The 23,706-nt window shown below is 37.6% G+C and overlaps 1 protein-coding gene across 4 annotated transcripts in view; it reads left to right on the top strand.

The window, feature by feature from the left end:
- Positions 1-23,706, top strand: part of enox2 (ecto-NOX disulfide-thiol exchanger 2) — a 197,918-nt gene that overhangs the window by 139,467 nt on the left and 34,745 nt on the right. For all 4 annotated transcript variants that reach the window (XM_028008665.1, XM_028008664.1, XM_028008666.1 and 1 more), the window contains 3 exons: positions 8,246-8,401; positions 19,513-19,719; positions 22,572-22,805. In XM_028008665.1, the coding sequence (XP_027864466.1) occupies positions 8,246-8,401; positions 19,513-19,719; positions 22,572-22,805 (597 nt within the window). The remainder of the gene's footprint in view (positions 1-8,245; positions 8,402-19,512; positions 19,720-22,571; positions 22,806-23,706) is intronic.

Raw genomic sequence — 23,706 nt, 5'->3', positions numbered from 1 at the left:
GAATCTGGGGAGCCATGTTTTCTGCTGGTGAAGGTTGAAGGGCAGCAGTCTAGATGTTACAACTCTTCATGCTTTCCTCTCCTGACAGTTATTATGGAGATGCTGATTTCATTTCCCAGCAGGGTGTGAAATATATCACACTGTGTGCAATAGTTATATGTAATGTAGTTTGTTTTTGAATTGGATTGCTGAAATAAAATAACTTCTCCATAGTGTTTAAATTTATTGAAATGCATTAGCTAAATGTATGAAGGTTGTGGCTGTATGTAGGTGGAAGATCTCCTTACCTCAGGCTTGCAGTATGTCAGAAAGAAACGAAGCTGCAGCTTTACTGCTCTTGAAATGGGACTTTTCAGAGCTTACTTCTCCGTTTATGACAGCCATGTTTCCCCATTGAAGGCTGAGTATAGTGAAAGGCTTATGTGGCAGACACAGAATAAAGGTTCCACGGGGAGATATAAAGAGGTTGATTATTATTTAGATGTTATAAATTCAGGCAAAGGTGTAACTTTTTTTGACAGAAGAAAAGTTTTTCTCTTTGGCCCCTGGGCAACGGCACCCAATAGGTTGCAGTAAAAAGAAATCAGGCTGGAGATGTTCGGATGAAAAAGCAGAGATGGTGACTCCTGGCAGAGATTGTGAGAGGCTTCAGCTGGCAGGGTTCCAGGTGGCATGGCTATCTCGCCTCATTAGAGAATATTATTCAGAAACCCTTGCAGCAATTGCCTGTCGTCCCTTCAACCTCCCACCCACTGCAGAGAGCTAGAAGGGACGTTTACCCTGGAAATCAAGAGGAGGGGAAAAGGGAGGAGTGAAGACGATGACATTAATAGCTAAGGGCTTAACACAATCAAGTCTTGTTTTTTTTTTTTTTTTCAATAATTTGACTTTTTTTCTGTCTTCACATTATGATTTACAGGGCACTCAAAATGCAATTACTTTGAACAGACCTCCAGGACAGAGTTTAACATCAAAAGGACATGATCAAAAGGAACAAGAAGGAAAAAGAATGAGTGTAATAATCTCAGAGGCAGTTACGCATGTGTCCGTTGGCACATTTCAGAGCAAGAAGACGCATTTGTGAGTTTCACTTCTCCAACATGACAGAAAATACAAAGCAAAGCTCATTGACAAGCTTGGTAAAAAGAATCAGACGGATGCATGGCCACGTGTGGGTGGAACCAGCCCCAGGTTTCTTTTATTGTTCTTCTTCAAGAGAAGCTCTGTGCTCTTTACCTCTCTGTGGAGTTTCTACAAAAGCGAACTCATACAGCCCTCCTCCATCACTATAAATGCACAAAATGATGGCTAACAGTACAGCTTATACCTAAAGTGAATTATTCAATAGGCATCAATTATTAAACCATGCTTGTATTGATTAGTTCACTGATGAGTTTATTTACAGATGAAGCCTTTGGCTCTTATAGTCCTAAGACTTTACTTTGATATTTGATGTTTATCCTTGGCTTTTCTTGAAAGAGTGAATCTAAAGCCAACAAGCACACCATTTAGCCTTCAAAAAGGCAAAATGATTTTTCTGTACTTTAAATACAGCACATTTTTCCAAGAACATTTTGTTCCAAAGGCTTTGGCTACTAAATTTGTGAGAAATCTAGTCATTACAGAGTCTACTTTTGGCTGGAGTCATTGTATCATGTGGTAAAAGTGTGAAACATTTTGTTTCTGTTCTACTACAATGCTTCATTGAGGGCTTTGGATTTTCTTTAGTTTTCTTTAGCTGTTGATCTTTACTCTTAAGATTTTTGCCAGGAATGTCTCCAGCTGCCTATTTATGCTTAGTGGTAGATGTTGCTTAGTAACCTCATTCATCTTCCACACTATCAGTACTAAATTACAACATTGATTAATCGATTTTAAAGCCTTATTGATCTCCTGTAATGCAGTTTGTGTCAACGGGCTTACTCTATTAAGGGGCAACAGTAAATGATGACAGCCAATAAATGAGCTAGGTAAGATATCATCCAAGACATTGCTATTACATGAGTGAGCATGGCGAAGAAAAGCAATATAGTCATTTCAACTACTTAGAGAAGAAAGCCGTAAAAGAAAATTGGCAATAAAAGTTCATTTATGTTGTGTCAATGCTTAGTGTTTGAACTTTGAACTCATCTGTTGCAGAAATAATTTCTGAAACTGCTACTTGACTCGCCACCTTTTTAGTCTATTACCAACAGAGGGGTTAAAGGGATCCCTGACGAGTTGAAAATGTTGGTCTTAATATGTTGTAGTTTTCCTATAAGCCTAAAAGTTGTTTATGATACATAAAAAAATCTAAATTTCTTCAAAAACTGTAAATTTTTATTATGTTTTTCACCTAAGGAGGTCACTATTTCTTTACCTGCAACGCATGGTGGGGAATCGAGGAATACCATTAGCGGGAGCTAATGTGAAAAACCAAATTGGAAGAAAATAAATGGATCTTTGCTAAGGGAAAAAAAAAATACTCCTTATAAATCAGTAGTTTGTTGAAGCTTTTGAGTCACTTTAATTATTCATTTCATATACACCTTCATTGTCCTCTCATATCCTTGTGGATGAATTTTGCTCCACTGTTCTTCACAATGAGATTTTAATTTGTTTTCTGCACAGACATTTCTACTTCTGTCTCATTTGTACAGAGGACATTTTTCCAGGAGTTTGTTTCACTGAGTTGAAACTTTCACAAACATAAATTTTGCTGTGATGTTTTTTTAGTAGAAAAGGCTTTCTGCTGGCAACCCATCCAAACAGGCCTACTTTTTTCTAATTGTTGTCAACTTTAACATTTATCATGCAAAGCGAAGGATCTTATGACTACAAATGTGGAAAACACAAAATCACAACATTCGTCTATTAGAGTAGAATTTATAAACCTGAATATGGTTTAATTTATGAATTCAGAATGATTCACACTGAAAGCCCTTCCCTGTAGACTCAGTTTTTTAAAGCACTGTGACATTAAGTAGTTCAATATGTACAGCATATGAAGCAATGCTTTGAGTTTATGAAGCAGGAGAGAATTTTTTTGTCTGCACAGGAAGAACCAGAAAGAACAGAGAGAAATATTATGAGCTGAATAATGAGGGAGTCAAATCGCTGACTGTCTATGCAAAGATCGGAAAAAAAATTGATGTGCTTTTACTAAGACTTTTTAAAGCTGTTTCATAAAGCCAACCAGCTATCCATGGACTCTAATCCTTGCAGAGTTATGGGTGGAGTGCCGGGGTACACCCTGGACAGATCACCAGTTAATCGCAGGGCAACACAGACACACACAGGACAAACAATCTTAATGGATCACAGAAAATGTCTGTGTCAAAAACAGGATAAACATCCTGAAAAATCATCATTGATGAGTGAGTTAAATGGAGCAGAGTGACAACGCTACAAAAAAGACTACGACAAATAGTCACAGGAAAAACTTTAAACTTTAAAGGTTTTTTTTTTAACAAATTGCATTTTAATCCCAATACATTTAGGTTGTTTTTCTATTAAACTGTTGAAATTACATGCATGATTTAGATGCTTCAAATTAATCTACCTACTAAACAAAATAAAAATGGAACATGGGGAGAAATTAAACTGATTTTGTACAGCTTGGTAAGTGAGACTAGCAGTCTTACACATTCCTAGTTGGTTATTTTTGTAACGTCACTCAGGATCGCCCTGTTCAAAGTTTGGGGATGTTCATCCCTGGGAAGTTTGGAAGCATCTTAGAAGTTGGCCACTTTCTTTCTCACTCTAGTACAATTCAATTTAAATAGTTTAAAAATATGCTTATAACTCTGTATGAGATCACACAACCTCTTTTAAGATATAACCAAAGATTGTCAGTGCATGTGAATCTGCTAGAGTTTTAAAGACTACTCAGAAGCTGAATAATCTACTTCTACTAGTATATCTTACAGTATACCTTAAATATTTTTATTTTTCAAGTGATCATCACCTTAAAGTCCTTGTTTTTTCTCTCTCTCTCTCTTCTGCGACTCACCAGAAATAGTAGTGGTATCCATTGATAACAACCCAAACTGTATGGAAGAAATGAAAACAGCTCATTCTCTCACTGCCGCCCGAACCGTAAAACGTTTCCAAATTCAAATCCGGATCACAGCAGCAAATCCCAACAGTAAGAGCAGCTATTTATGCAGAAAACTACATGCTCATCTGTGTCCACTTACTGCTTGCATTATAATGAGTTGTTACTGAAGGAGAGAGAAATAATGGATTGTCAGTGATGAAACGTGTCCTCGAGCTATTTTGTTCAAAATGGAGATGAGAGAACTGTGGTAAGGCTGGAAATCCTGAGGAAGAAGTAAATAATCTCCTTTATTACACACAGCTCTGCTACATTTTTGCTTCAGGTCCCAAGCTTTTAATGGCCAGGGATAAATACACAGCCGAAAACGCACACACCACCACTCATACACTCTCTTTAGTGGTGAAATGAGCAGCACCGCTGTGAAATAGCACCCTGATGTAACCAGATCGCTTTCTCCATGTGCTCTGAAATCTACTTTGCTTTCCATCGATGTAGGAACTCATAAGCATATATCCTCTTTATACCACTGGAGAATTGGTGTCAGACAATAAAGCGTGTCTTCCAAGATCGGTGTACATTGTTTTCTTTGGGTAATCTCCCACAACACTGCTTTTGGTGTTGATATTCTTTATTTTTTGGGGGGGATGAGGGGGGGTCTGTTTTTTTACAGATGTTTCAGCTTTCTCAATCCACCGCCTCTTATCTTCTCTCCTGTTCTCCATCTTTATTCTTCTTTCTACTACAACAAGAAGAAGCAATCAATCGCCTAGCAACAAAGATACTTATCCCAGTTCCTCTCACACCTGGTTAGAGACTGATGCTGAGGTCATCAGTAGATATATAGTTTTCATTCATTTTCTTTTAACCTTACTTGATGGGCTCATTTTTCCCCCTCTCAGCTTTGTCCTTCAGCCGGTTTTATCTGTCTTAATATATTTATTTCATCCTGTCCTTTTCCAGGCACACTAATCTGTGTCTTTAGGAGTGTGAATATTTCTTTATTCTCCCTCACTCTCTGTCATTTAACTCATCAATTTATTTCTATTGCTGTGTGGTTAAAGAAAATTGGTTTCCAGGGAATGTTTCTGGATCCATTTAAGCCAAATAGATATGAAGGAAGTATTTTCTTTGACTTTACTGTCACTGAAGAGCCCAAAGATAGATGTGTGCACCCTGGCTTGAGGCAAAGTTATGCATTTTTTTTGTGTTGTACTACACTGTGTGCACAATTATTACTGTATATTTATTATTGAGGATTATCTTTGCGTAATCACCAACCACATTATGGTTTATCCAAAATGTTAATAAACCCCAAACATGAATGATTAAGAAGATAAAAGGGAGGTTTTTACTCTCTTAAGAGAATATCAATATGTGTAAAGTTATTGGGCAGCTATTATTCTGCAGAGTTATTACACAGCTAAATGAAAAACACAGATTTCCCATCTGACTTTTATATTTTCATCTGTTTAGGTGAAACAAATAACCTAGTGGTTTCCCATAAACATGTCTGACATTTAAAAAAAAATTAGTGATCAACATAGCCACTATTGCTGAGATCAATCTTCCATTCATGGAGCCTATCAGTTGCCTAATCAGTTTGATTATCAACATTTTGTGCAGCAGCAACCACAGCCTCCCAGACACTGTTCACATCCAGTTTAGTTTGTTTTCCTTGTTTTCCTTCACTGAAAATCCTGTTTAAGAACTGTCCACATGTTCTCGATCCGGTTCAGATCAGGTGAGGAAGGGACTCTTTACTGGATAGCCACTTACCGTAATACTTGAATGCATGTGATGGAGCGTTGTACTCCATTAAGATTATTGCCTTTTTAGAAGAGACAAGAAACTTCCTCCTGCATCACTGTTTAAATAAAGTCTTCCTGTCTAACTACTGGAAAAAGGTTTGGAATTTATTTTGAGCCCATCTTTAAAATGTTCCAACCAACTTATTTTTAATATTATCCGGTCCATACCAGTATCCCACTTCCACCTTACTGGTGTCTGACTGGAAATTGAGCTCTGTAGCTGTTATTGATCCAGCCACAGGCCCATCCAAGAGTCTCTTAGTTCATCGACAAAACCTTTGAAAAATCTGTCTTCAGATATTTCTTGGACCAGTTTAGATGCTTCAGCTTGTGAGTCTTGTTCAGTGGTGGTCGGGTTTCAGCCTCTCTTACCCTGGCAATGTTTCTGGGACCTGAACGTTTTTTTTACTTCTTGATACTTCAGGTAGGTTGCAGTCATGGAATATGACTGAACAGGGTGATAATGGGTTCCTGGTGACTTCACATTTGAGTATTCTGAAATTCTTTATGGTTAATTTCTTTTCTCAGCACATTTGTTGCAACCCTGTTGACCATGTGCAACAAATTGTCTGATGGTTTTATGATCGAGCCTCAATATCGTTGCAGTTTCATCCTTCTGAAAGACTTTTTGTTAAGTTTTGACTTCAGAGTCAGTTAGATTTTTATTTTATTTTTTGCCATTGTTGTCTAAAGAAAATAATCTGCCTAACAATTATGAACACCTTGATGTAGGGTGTTGACCTCCTCAGGCCCACCTTCTAATTACACAGATACACATCACCTGCTGTGCTTAAATCCATTAAGCATTCAGGTATGTCTAGCTTGAAGTAAAAAAAAATATGAATAAAAATATGGTCATAATACGTGTGCACCCTGAACATGAAATCCAAATAAAATACATTGAATTTTGTGGTCATACCCTTGAGACAGTCTTTATAACTTCATGGCCTCCATTAGTTTGTTTGTTTTGGACTTTGTGCTTTGATCCAAATCAAGCCCTGAAGGGCTACTGCAAAGAAAAAATCACAGCAATAATAAAAATCTTCAAACACGTCTTTAAAACAAAGTGAGAATTGTTGAGTTACCTTTAAGGTTTTCACAGTACGTTATGCTGTAGTGGTAAACAGGGAGCGTTTTTCCACCATAATTGCAACACAGGCACTGACATGTATGCTGTTTAAGTTGAAAAGTAGTAATTATGACTTTACCATGAAATTAGTGGGTAAAGTGCAGCAGAGTGGTCACTGCAGACCAAAATGAAAGGCATTTATGCCTGGAAAACTTTACTAAATGTTATTTTAACATACCACAAACGTAAGAAAACATCACCTATACAAATGATGCTCCGGCAAGCAGAAAATGTGCTCTGAAAATATGTCAGCATTTGTCTCAATAACTATTTCCTGTCATTTTAAATAGTTATGATTCTTTTTGGATTGAACTGCAGTTTTAATCTAGTTATATGATTCTATTTTGTACACAGTTTAGTTGTTGTATGTAACCTGTTTTAGTGTTATTTATAATTAGTCGAACATTAAAGTAGCGAGGGTCTCATCTCTCTGGTGTTTCTGCCCAGACTGCTTTTAATAGCCCATATGGGCATTTTTACGTCCAACCTAAAATAAATCATTTAAAGACGCATGTTTTGATACGTCTGATTCATCATGTTGGTTTTTATTTATGCACTTCATGATACCGATTCCGTTGACTCTCACTCGCAGTCAGCAAATACCACATTCTGTAAAGTAGCTTTTCCCCCTTTCCTCATATCTAGGATAGTGCAGCGTGCACATAATTTCTGGTGAAGGATTTGTTTTAGTGAGCGGTGCTCTGCATGCTCGCACGCAGGTGCATACGCATTAAACAACCTGCCGTATAAATGTCAGCTCCAAATCCTCTGCAGGTGAAGCCGAGGCTCATAGTGCAGGATGCAGTGATTTGCATTTCACAACGTTCCTCGCAGGCACACAAATGCACTTAAAAAGCCAGTGTGGCAGCTTCGGATGCCACCGTTGTTTATATGCATGTGTTTGTGTCCATGTAGTCACGCCCCTCTGTGTAAATCAATATTGCAAATAAATCTTATCTGTGATGTAGGTTTCAGAGCCAACTACATTATCTGTGAGTTCATCATTCAAACAGCTGGGGTGACAGAGAAGGAGTGACTCAGTGAAAACGTCTTAAAATATGCATGTTGTTTAACAGATGATTTATTCATGAGGGGGCTGTGTTTGCCATTAAGTGTAGGCTGCTGCTAGGTCACTGATGTTGATTCACAGAGGGGGGGGGAAAGTACACAGTTTGGAATGCAATGCAATAGATTCTGTTTGTGTTTAATCGGTATTGGACCAGAGTTCTGGGTTGAGTTAGAACATTTCTGTGTCTGTCTTGCTTCCAGATTTTGATCCTAACCTTGGCATGATGGCTGGAATCACCCCCATAAACCCCATGATGCCCGGCCTCGGCATAGTGCCCACACCCGTCTCCCAGGACGTTCCAGTCGTGAAAGAGATCATCCACTGCAAGAGCTGCACTCTTTTTCCTCCCAACCCTAGTAAGTCACAATACCAAACCAATCCTACTTTAGGCCGTTTCCACATGTGAAGCGTCAAACACGCTAAAACACTGCAGGGCAGGAGCCAAAAGAAAGAAGAAAAGGGATCTTTATGAGGTCATCCACTGTTGACAAAGCCAGAAGAAATTGATTGAAACAGAAGAGGCTTGTATTATCTAACAGTTTTTGTAATATAAAAACTTGCTGTTCATTGCCATTTGCTTTTTAGACTCAGTGTTGGCCATGAAATTGTTGGAACTCTCCTTCCAGATCAGAGCAGATCTAATTTTGGTCCTGTACATTACCACAAAAAATTTTACATAAAACAACACAGATGCTGTTGAAGCTCAGATTTCCAGCTTAAATTCAGAGGATGAACAAAAAAATTGCATAAAAATGTGAGGATCTAGAGCATTTTTTATTTTTATTTCCAGGGCCTCAAAAGTAATTGAATAATTAAAAAAACTGAAAACACACAACGTTCATTCAGAATACATGGTTGAAAAGCCTTTGCTCATAGACATCAGCAGATGTTGGGTTTCCTCATTTTTAAAGCTCCATCATGCCTGTGCTGTTTTCTGTCCGAAGTTTAATCCTCAACAAGTGAAATTTCCAGTTGGAATCATGTCAGATTTCTTACTCGGTCATTCAAGGATGTTCCACTTCTTTGCTTTAGTAATCTCCTGGGTTGCTTTGACTGTATGTTTTGGATCATTGTACATCAATATGATTAATATAATCATATCAAATTGACTGTGTTTAGTTGGATCTAAGCAGACTGCATGTCTGTGGCCATCTTCCAACCAACTAAGCGACAGTATGCAGCAGCATATGGGGGAGGGGTATCATTGCTTTGCATTTTTGACCCTGTGCCTGATTGAATAGCTGAAATTTTTCAGCGGATTGAAAACTTTAACTTTCTGAAGTTTTATGCATAAAAGATCTGTCTCTGAATTTCATAATAAAATAAGATCAAATGTTTTCTTTGCTAATAATATAAAGAGACACATTGTGGAAGATTTTAGGTCACGGTGCCTGCATGCAATTTGTCTAGAGATGTGTGACTTAGTCTGTCATTTATGAGTGATTGGTGGCACCTTTTGCTTTTGGATTATATTGTTTTTCCAACAAACGTGTATTTTTCAAAGTAAATATAATCAAAATCTTGGAGTGTTTTCATTTTTGCACAGACAGAGCATTAGTTCTATATCTCTAGTTTGTATTTTCACTTCAGTAAGCCCTTAGAAACATATACAGCGGCCAAAACACGCTAATTAAAGTTTTACTTCAGCTGCAAGTATTTTTTCTTATACACCTCTCAGGAGTAGGAAGAGAAATGAACAGTTTCTGGAGAACTTGCACACCCTAAGGTTAAATAAAGGATCAGCTTGCCTTGAAAATCCCCAGAACCTTAAATCCTGTCACAATCAATCTCTTAAACAAGTAAAACTTTTTTTCCCATGTTGCTGCTGCCGTGATATGCATACATGAGTGGAAAAGTCAATGAGATTGCTCATTTTGTTTTAGACTTAGTGTTTATCTTCATGTCATTGAATTTGTCTTACATATATCTTTTTGATGTGGGGTTCAATCTTTACTCCAGCTTTACTTTCCCACCTCTTGTTTTTCCACCATCATTTTATCTTTCCACTCCTCCGTTTCTTTTTGTCCAACCTGCTCTTTGTTCCCTGTTTTGATCCCCATCTCCGCATAAAATCTTTGTTCTTGCCTTCTCTTTCCTTTTAAGAAAGAAACAGCTAATCTTAAGGCCCAGTATTTTCATCAGCCGGGCAAAACCGTCTGGACTTGATTCCTCTCATGAAAATCTACTAACTCAACAGGCAGACACCTGGCATGTGAGATGCCCAGAGGGAACCGCCTTCTATTACGATGGTGGTGGATTGATAGTGCAGCTCTGCGACCCTCGGAGATGTGCTGCCAGGGTCTGCAGAACCTCATGGTGTCTCTTCGAACAAATTAGTCTTGAAAAGGGCCAGGAGAAAAGCAGCTCATGTCTCTCATCCATAAGTCGATAGAATAGGTTTTTTCATCATGATGCGTCGTTCAGCATGCTGACATCACAATCACCAACCAATTAAGATTGATGTAATGAAATGAATGCTTCTGATGAACATGTTTGCCATGGAAAGGCATCCCAATCAGCATACTTTGAGAACCGATGTGATGCAGGTAACCTAAAGACTTGCCTTTAATTTATGGTCACAATAGTATTTCTGTTGATACCATAGTTGCTGATAATTTGTCCTTGAATTGTTTCAACAGTGAAAGCTAGATATAAAGAAATAAGGGTCAAGAAATAAGGCTGCAGCACCTTACGTTAGAAATCCCCTAAATGAAAACCTAATTAGTCAAGCTTTTGTCTTTTTTAAAGTAAAGGAGTACAGAATTGAGCATCTTCTTGGAATATTAAGTGGATGTCTCTAAATGCAGGTATTTTCTCTGAAAAAGTCAACAAATGCATCTGTTTAGCTTAGAATTTTGTTTTGGCAGGATTTTCTTATAAACTGGCATTTAAGGACGCTGCATCAGCCTTATGCTGTGTTCAGACTAAACACACTCCCAGACTAAACGAATTACCATCTTTACTTTGATTCGACCAACATTTTCTAAACCAGCCTGTTCTATGACAGCAATTTTTCTGTATTCATCCTTTTTGATATGAGCTGAAAGTTTTGTGCTCTCACTCTCACACAGCTTTTCCATTAACCATATACAGTAGTTGTACACACTGAAATCATGAACATAAATTTGCTTACTGGATAAACTGCAATTTTGAAAAAAATCAAAAACACTTTTTTCAATATAAAGTTTTTGGGCTAAGATGACATCGTTTTTCAGTCTTTTTGAAATCGATGATTTCCCATCACGTGACACATGATCAACAGCCAGATGTTGCTACTGGTGAAAACAACAAGACATTTTTCTGGTTCCAAGGCTCTCACAGTATTTAAACGCTATTCTACTGTTTAAAATTTTTAAAATGCTTTTTTAAAATGTCTGTTAAAAGGATAGCTACTTTCAGCAAGAACTGTGGCTTATGCACCCAAGAATAAGCCTGTCTCTGATCCATTCTATTTTTATAGTATCAGACATAAAAATTTCATCTCTTAATTCATTTCAGTCCTACTGTCAAAGGTCACTGGGACAGACCCAGAAATTGCAGTGCAGATTAAATGACTGAGCTGGACTGAAAATATTTCATACTCTGACATTAACTTTCAGCTAGGAGAGGAGAAAAATGGGCTTGATTACCCTACTTTGTATTTTTATTACTGTTTTTGTCCTGTAATCTTTCCAGCATTTAAAACTGGCTTTCTGCACAAAGAGGCAGCCGTTTTCACATGGAAAGAGGTAAAATATGAGTGGTACAATAGTTTGATTTCTGAGGATTTTACGTTTTAGTGTCTGGTTCACTGAAGCTCTGGTTTCTCCCAGTGGGACACAGCAGACAGGTGCAATATTATAGTGGCATGTCATTATTTCAGACCGCATGCTGTCAGACGTTCTTTCAGATGTGAAGTTGAGATTTTAAAGGAGAATCTATCAAGAAAGTGAAGTAAGTTTTTGGTGCGTGAAGATGTAAAAAAATGAAAACTTACAACTTATTTAAATTTTTTTGGTTCAAGTATCTTTTATTTAAACATGAATTAATCAAATAAAAGGGGCTATTGTTTATGGAGCACCAATCTACCTGTTTAGCTGCCCATTCAACCTGACTCTAAACTAATTTAAAGCCTGGGAGGCCACCTGTTGGAAGCAGAGGAACGGCTCTCAGTCGGTGCTGCAGATTTGCTTTCAGCAAACATCAGAGGGAAAAGCACTTGTGTCTTGACGGCCAGGTTGCACATATGGTGTCCATCACAAGTAGTCATTGCCCTCTGGCTGCATGCTCTCAAGCTGACACTACGTGCAGCATCCTCGCTCACTGACCTTTTAGTTGAGAAACAACAGCCCCCTTCAGTTCTCCTCCCTCAGTGTGCATCACCTTTAACACACTTGAGATTTACATCCTCGAGAAGTTAGTTTGTCTTTGTACTGTCCACTTTAACTTTTCGCTAGACATTCATCCTACCTATTTCCACTTCTGCTTTCTGTTAAAGCACTTTTGTTGCTTTTTCTAAATCCTTTGTGAACTTTTTTTTACTTGACTTAAGTTCTATGGAATCAATTAGATTTTGTTTGCTTATCTTTTTCATTCAAAGCTCCCTGGGTACTCCTGGGTACATGGGAGGTTTTTATATTCTTCAGATGATAAAATCAATTTTTTACACATTCTGTTTACCTGTCACAGGAAAAACAAAACACTGGTTATTGGTCTCTGTGGAAATTGTTAGGAGCTAAATGTTAAGCTCATGGGATTAGAAATAATAGATTTTTTTTTTCTCTACACGCAAAAAGAGATTGCCGATGTTGCAATATCCATGACTCATCTTATTGCTGTTCAGTCGTCCGTGTGCTAAATGGCTTTAAAAATAGACAATCTAACTTTATTGGTCAACAACAAAACGAGGAGAATTGTCAGAACATCCACAAATGGCTCAAGCTTGTTGTGCTAAAAACCCTGATGCATTCATATCACTGCCTGCTGTTTGTTCCAATATGACATAAATTAACTTAACATGTTTACTTGAGTGTGTCTAAGAGTCGTTTCTGTTAGCTCTATAATGGCTGACGCCTCCCTGCTGTGGCATCGCCTCACTCCAGGAGTGGGTGTTTATCGAGTCAGGCTGATGGATGGTGATCACCTTTCCTCAGTGAAGCGGTGGCCACACATACCGGCTGGCTCCTTGGGCAGCGATGAGCTATGAATGAGCAGACTTGTTTGCTTTCATCAACATCCATGCAGTGGCAAGGGAACAACTTTGGGAGTGTGTTTAGGGTCGTCCTGTTGGAAGGTGAACTTTCACCCCAGGCTCAAGTCTTTAGCCTGTTTCTATCTCCAGCTATCTTCTCATCAACCCTGGTTAGCTTCCTAGTTCTTGATGACACCAAAAAACATTTCCACAGCATGATAATGCCACCACCATGTTTCACAATAGAGATGGTGTGTTCAAAGTAATGTGTAGTGCTAGTTTCCTTTGCGTGTAGGTATAATATCACTCAATATATTATTGAGTGATAATATTGATAATTGATCATTATTGACTAGTTTTTTGTTTGAAATAGTTGAAATACTGCCAAACCACTGACATGACAATTCCTGTTTTGTCTAGTTTCCTCTCGAAATGTTTTACTCCTTTACCCCACATTGTAGTTTATTCTTAAGCAGTTATGAGGCACAGTGGTGAAATATTAAACTGCTGCTGTGCATGTTACTCAACAGGTTGCTAGGTAACCAAAGAGTGAGTGAGTTAGTTGATGCCACCAGCCTTGCTTAAATGGCCTTGAGAGGTTAAGCTGCTAATACGTTTCCTCTGCCTACATCTCCCAGAATGCTGTGCAACGCTGGATCGGAGTTCAGGGAAATTATTAAACATTCTGTCGGACGCGTGTCTATCGCAATGACAAAATGTCATAATAAAACTTCATCACCCAGCCCTACTTGCTAGACCATATTCTTCTATGTCTTACATGGAACCCTACATTTTAATGCTTTTCTTTCAATAATTTCTTCCTTCTTAGCTGTGCAGCTCTCGCAAAGTTACCTCTTGGCTGCTTTTCTGATTTTATCCTCCAGGCTCTTCAGTTTAGGTGAATGGTCATGTCTTAGTAGGTTTGTAGTCATGCCAATAAAACTAAAGTATTTCATGATATTTTACAAACTAGAGATGTTTTGCTTCTAACCTAACCCTGTTTTAAACTTTAAACAGCTTTCTCTGTGACCTGTCTGGTGTGTTTCATGGTCTCTATGATTTTGTTTGCTTACTTGTTTTCTTTAAGAAACCTCCGCAGAACAGCTGGATTTATCTAGAGATTACATAACACAATGGAGTCTATTGGGTGTTTGCCATGTTACCTCAGCCAACTTCCTGTCCACCACCAGGAACAGAGCGATAACGAGAAACTTCACCTGGAATGTTTCTAAAAGTTTTTCTTTTATATATAAAATAGTTTCTGTGTTTTGCAAACTGTGGCCATCAGAGATACAGATGAGAAAGACATCAGATTTTCTATTCCACAGTTTTGATGACTATTAAAGAAATTATCTAGACAAAGACAATCTGGTTGTCATTATATAAATTAAAAGGTTAAGTATATTTAATATTTTTTGATGCAAGAGAGGTCTGTTTTTGTAAGCCATCATCAGGACATGGTCTAAGCCAACCAATGATGGACAGGTGAACCAGATGACTATTTTTAAACTGCTTGAAGATATTGCCTTAGACCACGCTATTAATTTTGAAAAAAATATATATTAACAGTAATTGTCAAATTGCTAGTTGGTGGTTTTCAACTGAAAACCTAGTGGCCTTAGCGATTGCCAAAAAAAAGGAAGAAAGAAGCACTAATTCAGAGTTTTAATGTCTCTTATCTAATATGGTTCTAGTCCAGGGGTTTGAAACCTGCAGCTGCAGAACAGCTTGTGGCTCTTTAGCATTTTTGGCCAAAGCTTTTACAAGCCACAATTGAGGGTCTAAAATGTAAAGGTAATAAATTCTAGCTTTAATAGTTTTTCCTTGGTATTTTCATGCAATATATGTAAAGAATTTCCACAAAGAAAGGCACTAATAGTTCATAGCATGTTCCTTTTTTTTTGTAAAGTCATATTTTTGTCTTTTAGTTGCTAATTACATGCATTTGTGACACTTTCTATAAAAATGAAGAAAATGCTTTTATTCTCTTTACATACATGTGTTGATTTTTTTTTATTTTAAATCGCAAAAACAAAAATTAATTAGTTCTTCAATTTAAAAATGGATATTTTATAAAAACCTAATCTGTTTCAAGTAGCAAAAATATCAACTCCTGCTGTTTTAATACTTACTTTCTTCAATATTCCTGAATTTGTTGCTATGGTTATGCTTGTTTTCTCCCAATATTGCCAGGGGATACTTTATGTCACCTCACCGCAAACATCCTTTTTAGTAATTAGCTGTACTGGATTTCCGTTTATGCAAACGGTAATTAATACAAATACACACCTTTTTTAGAGATGTATTTATAAAAATCTTTATTGAAAACCATAAAATCCCTCCAAAAAACAAGTCTGTGACTTCAGTGTGGCCAGGTCGTGTAGTCACAGAAGCTAATCATCACATTATAGCCTCCTGTAAAGTACAACTATTTCTTTATGTTTATAACATTTCTTTAAAATATGGGTGTTTTTATGCCTTTCCTGCTAAATCGATGTTTTTCAATCTTTTCCTATTCAAATAAATTGAACACAATGTAATATTATGTGTACTTTAAAACCTTATACATCTCAGCTCAGGGCTATGCATCTTTGTTTTCCTCCTGTCTCACCTTTTTCTCTGTTGTTTCTTCTTGGCACCAGATATTAGTGATATAATTTCCACAGTGATCGCTGTGAGGGGAAAAAAATGCTTCCTGCTTGCTCTTGCTCTTGCTCTTCCTCTCCGTCGTTCCCTCAGGTTTCAGCTGCTTATTATTTTTCCATGCAAATGCAATCACTTGGAACACTCACCCATGTTTTTATAGTTATTATGATATAATGTATTTATTGTAATCTGGAAATCATGAATAGTTCATCCGGATCTTGTTTGTGGCGCATTTGCATAAAATCGTCTTTTGCCATAACAGTGGGAGTCGACACAGCGGGAAGCCGAGGGGATTGCGAAATGATCCCACTCCGACTTTTTAATGGTTACCAGTTAATTACCAGACAAAATAACAAGAAGTTTTCTCTGCCAAAGAAAAAAAAAGGAAAAATGTTTGTATTTAATTTGCAGCTTGGCACATTTGGACGTTGCTGCAGAGCATCTGTTTCCCCTCTCTTCGTCCTCGCTGCTTTATCAGCCACTCGTGGACCGAAAAGGTCACTTAATTTGGAACTCTTTGTTGAATATGCCAGCAAAGCTGTTTCCTGCCATCACAAGCGTTTTCTAAACCACATTTTTCTTCTCCTTTTTTTTCTGTCCCTCTCAACTCAAAACTAGTTTAATCCACCAGCTCCGGAGGTCAAGGAAAGACACCTCTGTGAAAATTTTGCTACCACAGTCACATTTTAAGAAAAGAAGAGTAGAAAAGACTGATGCTATTTTGTTAGTGTGAGAGATGCAAAGATTAAATCTTTGTAAAGATTTTGCGGAATCTGAGAACTGTACATAAGTAAAAAGTAGTTCTTTCTACAGTGGCTGCGTTGATAATAAGCAATGATAAATCACGTTAGCTAAATAAGTTATGTATGACGAATTCTTCTTTTCTGAAATTGTAGCTGGGGGTTTTAAACTTCTACAGAAAGAGTTCCTGCATAGTTGGAAAAGTATTTATGTGTTTTATACGTCTGGATGTTTTATTTTAACAATATTATAGATGTGAAGTTTGTCAAAATTTGTTTATTTATCCTTTGAGTTTATTTTGTTAAGTTGTTTGTTCAGACATTTATTGGTGTTTGAAGTTCTCTTACTGCTCTTGGCAGTTGGTGGTTACCATAGCAACCAGTAACTGACATCTCCTCCCTCTTTTTCTGTTGCCGTCTCCAACTGTGGGGTAGAAGCTGCTGGACTGATGTTAATCACCAACTTAATTTCCTCTTTTGTTAGAATAAATACAATGAACCTGACTGTGTCTGTCCTGAAGTCAACTTACTGGGTCTGAGATAAACAAAGAATGGCTACATATATACCCATCAATCCACCTGTTTGTGTTTCCATCAGAAACGGTTTGAATTTGAGATTCAGTTGCAAAAGTCAAAAGACTTCAGACTAGACGTCAGAGTAGTTTATTGCAAGACAAAAGACTTCAGTCTTGATTTGGACTTAAAAAAAAAAAGACTTGTAAGCATCTCTTATATGCATCCATCTAGTACGTTTTTCAATGTTCCATACCATAAAATTACAATTTTGAATTGATATTTTTAAAACCTGTTTTGTTGTCTGGCTTTTAAATAAATGCGTCTCCAAACCAGGCAATGTCAGCGGAAAGCTACCTTGCAACGCGGAATGACTCCTAAGATGCTTCTTATTTTGTTTTGCAGAATTGGATCAGCCACCCTGTTGAGAAATCCCTCCAGGTTGTTTTCATTCACCCCATTGTTACTCAGATCTCTTTGCTGCAGATGAGGGTTAGACTGAAGATAAGGCTGTCTGTCACTTTATTTGTGTAGAGTAGCTGTTTGTGCAGCTGTGAATTGTACAAAAACAAAAGTGTGACCTACGTCTGTAAAGAAGAAAAAATCAAGAATGGAACGGTTTGAATGAGTTAAAACACTTGTTGTGACCCAGTTTAACAGTTTAAAAGAGAAAATGCAGCAGCCGTAGTCAGTGTACCTAACAGGTTCTCAGTTTTTAAATCATGTTGGTCACAGTTAACATATCTAAATGAATCAACATTACCCCACTCACTTCTTATCTCCTCTACACTACCCATGAGATATTGAGCCAAAATCAACCCATTTCGGCTCAGAGTATTGATATTTGCTAGGATGGATACAGCAGTGTGCAAGGTCTTTTTAGCAGATATCTAGAAATACAGCATCCTCAGCGTTCCACTGATTATTCGGTTCACTCCTCATAGACCTCACTAATCACATTCATCATGGATGAGAAGCCTGATCTATTGGAGATTAGATCAGTCAACACTCATCTGTGTTGAATAAGTGATTTCTGCAGTTCAGGGAACCTTCTACATGAGAGGATTCGCAATCACATTGTTGCCAAAAGGATTTCATTTTCATGCTTTGGATGGTTTGATTTTAGCATTTATCTAACAAAAACTGATCTGAACATGTTGCTCCAAGTTATCATTATGCATGCTTTAATCTTTATAATTTTTTAGGTCATAAGTGTTATGTTTTAAATGTGACTTAATTGAAATTTGCAGCTTCAACCTTCAGAATTTGGCTGTTTAAAAGGTCTTTTTTTCCATGTTATGCTGATTTATGTCATGTTTCTGTGCAGACCCATATATTGTGAATTGATGAAACATTTAGAGAGTTTGTTAATGACTGATAAATAGACAGCAGCAGACAAAAACGTTATGCTCAAAAACACCTACTGTCTCCTCCTTGGTCTGGCTGTTGACTTTTCTTAATCTGTCTGTCCTAGTAGTGGAATAAATTGTGTTTTTCCGATTATTTTATAATCATTTGGCCCATGCAAAAATAGAAAAAAAGAAGAAAACCTTGAACTTCAGGGAAATAACTTTATGTTGAATCAACAACATTTTACAGACATATGAAATATTTTGGACTAATTCATTTTCAAGGCTACTCCATCTAATCAATAAATTAGATTTATTTATTCATTCACTTTTTCATACTTTTTGGGTTAAAGCACATTGTGGCTCTGTGTATTTTCTTCTATTCATTGAGAATAAAAGCACATTTATCACATCTTTTTTTTTTTTTTAAAAATTTCAACCTGGCACCCTGCCTATTGGCAAAATGAGTAATGAAAACAATTGCTGCCATGGTGCATATTGTTTTCAGCTTCTCAAAGAGCATAACTCATTCAAAATTAGATTTCACTTTTGCTCAAACAGCTTCAGTTTGTGTATTTCATTTTTATTATCTCTGCATGATTGTCAATGGGCAGCAATACATTAGTTTGTTTATTTATTCTAACTTTGTATTTGTTTATTTCTGTGTGACTCACAAAGCAGCATCTGGGTTGTTGAGTTTAAGCCTGATGGTAGTTTGTTGCATCGGTTCTTTCTATGTGGCGTGCATGTTGGATTTGTCTTTAAATCCAACTTCCTGAAAAAAAAGATTTGAGGAAGTTGCCTGGAAATGCTCAAGCCTCACTCCAGGAACCACGCACTGAAGAAATCAATCAAATTTTATTTGTATAGCACATTTCAGCAGCAAGGCATTTCAAAGTGCTTTACATCATTACAAACACAGAAACACAATGCAACATAGAATCAACAATCAAAACACGACATTAAGTCAAGTTCCATCAATAAATTTGTAATTCCATCATAAATTACATTTTCCACATTCACTGACTTTATATTTCCACTTTGAACAGACCTACCTCCTCCTGCCACAAGAGAACGCCCTCCAGGCTGCAAGACTGTGTTTGTCGGCGGTTTGCCGGAGAACGCCACAGAGCAGCTCATCATGGAGGTCTTTGGACAGTGTGGCGATATCACAGCGATTCGCAAAAGCAAGAAGAACTTCTGCCACATCCGATTTGCAGAGGAGCCCACAGTGGACAAGGCTCTCTTTTTGTCTGGTAAGCTCTCATAGCTATTAGACCTTGGTTGTGCTAATTTAGTGCTTATTGAGCACAGTGCTGGTCAGAAATGTACATGTACCACTATTTGAACCGCTTTTTTCCAGGATTGAACACAATAAGAACTTTAGTATTTCAAAAGCAAGGTTTAGAGTCACAGGTTGGAAATTACAAGCTCAATATGTCATGCCTATAATTGTAATTTGATTTTTGACCATTCATATCAAACATAGTAGATTCAGGTTTTAATCACACTATCTAGACTTTAAGCAGGGTTGATGTCAGGGTTGAAAGATGCAATATTTCAGTTTTATATATATTTTAATTTTTTTATATATATTTGTTGAAATGTGAAAGTATGGTATGAGATGGAAGATCTGTGAAAAAAAATCAAGCTCCTCTGCCTTCTTCCAGTGCTAACTAGAAACAACCAATCAGACCCAGGAGGAGGGTCTTAGCGCTGTCAATGACCCTCTGAGCTATGAGCATAGCTTGTTGTGAATGCTCAGGCTACTAATTAACATGACCACTGATGATGGAGGATAAAAGATTTTTCTGTAATGGTTTTTCCTGCGTCATTAGCACAGTAAGCAGCGAGTACATTAGGATGATTGACAGCTCTGGTAATAGTTGAAACTTGGATAGAGTCGGGTGTTCTAATGCCAAAATCTTCTTAAATTCAAATATTATTTGAGGGTGGATAAAGATGTTTGAGTCTGTGTTTAATATATAATGTATGTGTAGAGAAAATTCACGGTAAATTTAAAGTTTCATGACTAACAAATGTTTTGATAGTCATGAAATCCTCTAAAAAGTGATCATAAATATTTTAAACTCTTGTGATTTTTGTTTGGAGTTGTGAAGGTTTGCCTGATTCATCCCGAATTAACACGAAAACTGACTTTTCAAAGCTGTAATGAGGGAAATGAATAGTTGCTTCATAGAGACAAATACTTAGCCATGTATGTCATGTTGCAAAGATTAATATAGGTTCACTCTGGAATAAAAATGAAATCATAACTGAAATAACTTTCAACTAGTGAGAGAAATCAGAGTTTCATGAGGAAAAATGCAATTATTTGGTTTTAAAAAAGCATCCATTCCAACTATCTGGCCGCTGCACCTTGTGTGTTTTTTTTTTATCTCATCTTCATTTTCAGCCTGAACAGAGCAGAGATCCTCAATCTCTCTGTGCAAACTGATGACCACTCGCTCCTGCTTCAAAAAAAGCCCACTCGGATGAGCCGCCCTCTCAGAAACATTCCCAGCATTATTGCGTGCGCGCACAAACGCATGAGAGATAGTGAGTTTGAATGAGAGATCCCTTGATTTCAACAGCCTCTCTTCTTACAGTGAGGTGTGGGTGCAGAGGTCCATATATTAGAGCGATGACAGAGCTGTGTAGTTTCCCCATAAATAATCCCCCACCCACACACACTCAAGGAGAGCCTGTGCAAACAACAATACCCAGCAATGACACACACTCCGGCAGCTCCAGCACACCAGCACCTCCTCATATGAAATATTGAAGCAGGGGTAGATTAAGAGTCTGAGGCAGTGAGAGCAGACTGGAGGAGAAACTCCTTACTTTTTCGCTCTTTGCTTTTTCTGGTTTGTGTTGGTAATCTCTTTCATAAAACACACTTGGATCATTTAAGCCAATTAGATCACATAATGGAGCAAGGTTTCACTTCAGTCCACAACCGGTCATTAGTGAAAATTGAGAAAGGGGGATAAAGTAGATATAGGAGGGAAGTTAAGAGGAAAAGAGGGGTTAATGAGGAATACTGAGCCTATAGAGAAGTAATTGGCCTCTAAGTCTCTCTTATGTATTGACCAGTTGATACAGTTACAGTTTTTCTTTTCAATAAGAACAATTAGGCATTAACAGCAGATGGCCGCTCATACTCGGTCGGTTTCTGCCGGATGCTTCTGCCTGGTAAGATTGAGTAATTTCTCTTCACTGTCGCCATCTGCTTGCTCAGGATAAAAGGTTGTTATCAGCAACTTTTCAACTGAGCAGACTTATAACTGCTTACCAATAGACACTAAAGTTGACTAGACTGTATTCTAACTGGGTTCAATTGGAACTGAATGTTGAATTTCAATTGCTCTTGGTCTCCATTTTTCTGCTTTTTATCATATATTTATTTATTATTGGCTGCAAATTTGATCTGTTTTTATCAACAGTCTTGAGATATTTTCCTTTTACAAATTAAATTAGTTTTTAAAACATCATGATAAACGGTTCACTTTAACATGATTTACTTTTGTTATAAAAGCATCAAAAGTTTGAAGATTTTCACAATGGATGCAAATAAAAACCCTTCTTTGTATTTCTTTTTATCAGATATTCAATTTTTCTCTATCAATCAAATCTATTAACAATACTTAAAATTAATCTTTGAGTGCTTTTGCATTTTGTCTCTGATTTAGAGGTTTGCTTTTTGCTTTTTCGTTTTAAAAAGTTCTTGTTTTGCTTTGAGCTCAAAAAGTTGCCTTTTGGGACTTTCTAGTAATTGTGACTGAACTGCAATCTGCATGTTGGGTTTTTGGACATTTTATGGAAATGCACTTTCCAGCTAAATTTAAAATATGAACCGTAGAAATGCTGGAACGTAGTGTGGAGAAATTTTAACTTATTCCTCCACACAGTTCAACCCTTACAGGTTCAGAACATGATAAATGCACTACCTCCCCACCAGGTCTCTTTGCTTCAACCCTAGTAATCTGTTTTTACATTGATAGATACAGTGGAAATGTAAGCGGGGTAAAGAATGACTCTCTGCATTTCTCTTTCATCTCCTTCTCTTGTTTTTCTGATTTTTAAATCAAACTCATATGTTTCCTAGGATATCGAATCCGTTTAGGCTCAAGCACAGACAAAAAGGACACTGGGCGGCTCCACGTTGACTTTGCTCAGGCCAGAGACGACCTGTACGAGTGGGAATGCCGCCAGCGCATGTTGGCCCGAGAGGAGCGTCACAGGCGCAAGTTGGAGGAGGACCGCCTGCGGCCGCCGTCCCCTCCTCCCATCGTCCACTATTCAGAGCACGAGTGCAGCCAGCTGGGAGACAAAATCAAAGGTACCTGGACATGGATGCTGGCAACCGTTGGGACTTCAGCTGTGAAATATTAGAGAACAAACACTGGAAACTGAGAATCACGGGGGGGGAAATGCTTAGTGGCTTAACCTGACGAGGCAACAGGGTTTCTACACAATCTGGAAAAGCATAGAATCTGGTTTAGATATTTTACAAGTCTGGACAAGTATGGAAAATGAAAAAAGAGAATTGGGAAATGTATCTTATGTGAGACATTTTTTCCTATTCCTTTGTCTTTATGTTGTGTCCTGTTCTTTCTGTCTGTCTTCTTTGTATTATTCCTTCTTTCCTCCTTTCCCACCCTGCCATTTCTTTCTTCTTCCCTTGTTTGTGTCCTTTTCTCCCTCGTTTTCTTCCTTCTCTCCTTTTGTTCTTTCTTTCTCCATGTACTTCATTCTTTCTTTCCCTTTATTATTCTTTGCATTCTTATGCTCCTTATTTGTCTACTTTCTTGTGTTCTTCCTTTCTACTACATTTTCTTTTTGCTTTCCTCCATTTCTTCTTTGTGACCTTCCTTTATTTTTTCTCTGTATCCATCCTTCGTGGCCATCCACGTTCGAACCTTTATCTATGGTGCTTTGGGTATTGACCAAAAGAACGAGATTACTGATATAAGCTGTTAACATAAGTTTCTTCTGCAGGGTGTCTGGGTTCTCCCTTAGAAACGGGGTGAGAAATTCGGACGGAAAATAATGGATGAATGTACAAGATGGTGACTCTTTGCAAAATGAATATATCATGGGAGGAAACCTTGAGTCCAACAAAGCATTTCCAGCTTTAACAGACTGTGTGAATTTGTTGTAACAGATTCTGTTAAACGCCGTATGAGTGGATCCCAACAACATGCTCCTGGTTTGTGTCCTTCGCTCTCGCCGCTCGTCCT

Source organism: Xiphophorus couchianus, chromosome 23 (genome assembly GCF_001444195.1).
Source record: "Xiphophorus couchianus chromosome 23, X_couchianus-1.0, whole genome shotgun sequence".
NCBI classification, from domain to species: Eukaryota; Metazoa; Chordata; class Actinopteri; order Cyprinodontiformes; family Poeciliidae; genus Xiphophorus; species Xiphophorus couchianus.
This window is presented reverse-complemented; position numbering and strand designations above follow the sequence as displayed.